Here is a 1,508-nt window from a genome sequence, read left to right as displayed (position 1 = left end):
AAAGGGTTGTGCTCTGCTGTTATCTCCTGTTTGAACCAACCTGTGCTGAGAGCAGATCTGTAACTGGCCACCATCCTGTTACAGGCCAATTCCAATATTAAAGCCGGTTTCTTTTCTGCAACAAAAACGTTCCTGAGAATCCGGGCCAGCTCAGGGAGCCGTGACATCATCACCAAGCGCTCTTCCTGGGTGGGATTTCGAGTCATGGCTGCCTGGAGCTTCTGGGCCTCCTTTGCCCGAATCTGAAAGAACATGAGAATAAATCACAACATTGTTTTCTAATGGGACAAAGGCTAAGTCTACCATGGCAGCTGGGGTTGGGTACCGTTCACATCTGAACCAATATCACTACTGATACTGGTACTTTTCTCTCTGTAAAGATATTCCAAACCTTTTTAGTTAGAACATTGTTATTTATTTAGAAACCCTCCCTCTTTCCTCCCAAACCTGTCCCTAAAATCAATTATTATTATATATCAATTATTCCTTTCTTATTCACTGTAACTTGTATTCTTGTAATACCAGTGTGAATTGGTCGGTACCGATAAAAGTACAGGATTTGGTACCCCAACCCTGGTGTCGCTGCAAAACAGCCTCTGGAAAGAACTTGTTTTGGTGGCACATGCGCAACAGAAAACTCGCTAGATGTTTGGATTTACCCTGCAGAGATCTGAGGAGCAGTTAACCATAACCCACAGAAATCCACCGGAGTATAAAATTACAGCACAAAGAAAGCAGAAGGTACCGGACATTTGGCCAAAAAGAGTGAAATTCGCCGGAATTTCCGGCAGCAACGTAGCAATCCCGGAAGTGCAACGTTGTGGACATAGATTAAAACATGACGGGACTAGCAGTTTTAAAGTTTTAAAAAAAAGGTTCTTGTGGCAGCAACATGAATTTATTAAGAGATTTGACGGCGATAGAGGCAGTGATGTTTTCCTTTCACACCGCCTCATGATTGGTTATAATTGGTTACATGATTGGCCACCGCTCCAGACAATTTTTAGCCCATAAGTTACGACTCACGTCTTGGTAGCGTTCCAGGCAAAGTCGTGAAAAACCCTTCTAGTACACATCTAGTGTATAGTAGTAGTACACATTGCATGTTTATTGTTTTAATAACAATGCAAGGAATTACTTTATATTGCCTATTTATGTATATCTATTCCCATTCCTCACTGTCAATCACCTGCATTTGTACTGCATCAACAGGGGTCGTGTGTGACGTCAGAACTGTAACTGGGAGTACAACCACCTGGTAAGAGTTCATGAGTAATAAGTTACAGGTTTGACTGCCGTTCCAGGGCACTTTCAAACGTAAGAGGTGATGAAAACACGAGTTACGGTTGATTGGAACGCAGCATAACAGTACACAAGTAGTCCCGTCTCTTTTTGTATTGGTTTGCCCGCTTATGAACATAATGTACAAGGATATTCAAATATCTGTGGTTGTTTGGAACGAATATTCAATTATATTAATAATATATATTATTATTATTATTATTATT

The 1,508-nt window shown here is 41.0% G+C and overlaps 1 protein-coding gene across 1 annotated transcript in view; it reads right to left on the bottom strand.

Moving 5' to 3' along the window:
- Positions 1–1,508, bottom strand: part of cdt1 (chromatin licensing and DNA replication factor 1) — a 7,130-nt gene that overhangs the window by 851 nt on the left and 4,771 nt on the right. Inside the window, exon 9 of the mRNA XM_032527480.1 lies at positions 41–242. Within this exon, the coding sequence (XP_032383371.1) occupies positions 41–242 (202 nt within the window). The remainder of the gene's footprint in view (positions 1–40; positions 243–1,508) is intronic.

This window comes from Etheostoma spectabile, chromosome 10, assembly GCF_008692095.1.
Source record: "Etheostoma spectabile isolate EspeVRDwgs_2016 chromosome 10, UIUC_Espe_1.0, whole genome shotgun sequence".
Classification (NCBI taxonomy): domain Eukaryota; kingdom Metazoa; phylum Chordata; class Actinopteri; order Perciformes; family Percidae; genus Etheostoma; species Etheostoma spectabile.
This window is presented reverse-complemented; position numbering and strand designations above follow the sequence as displayed.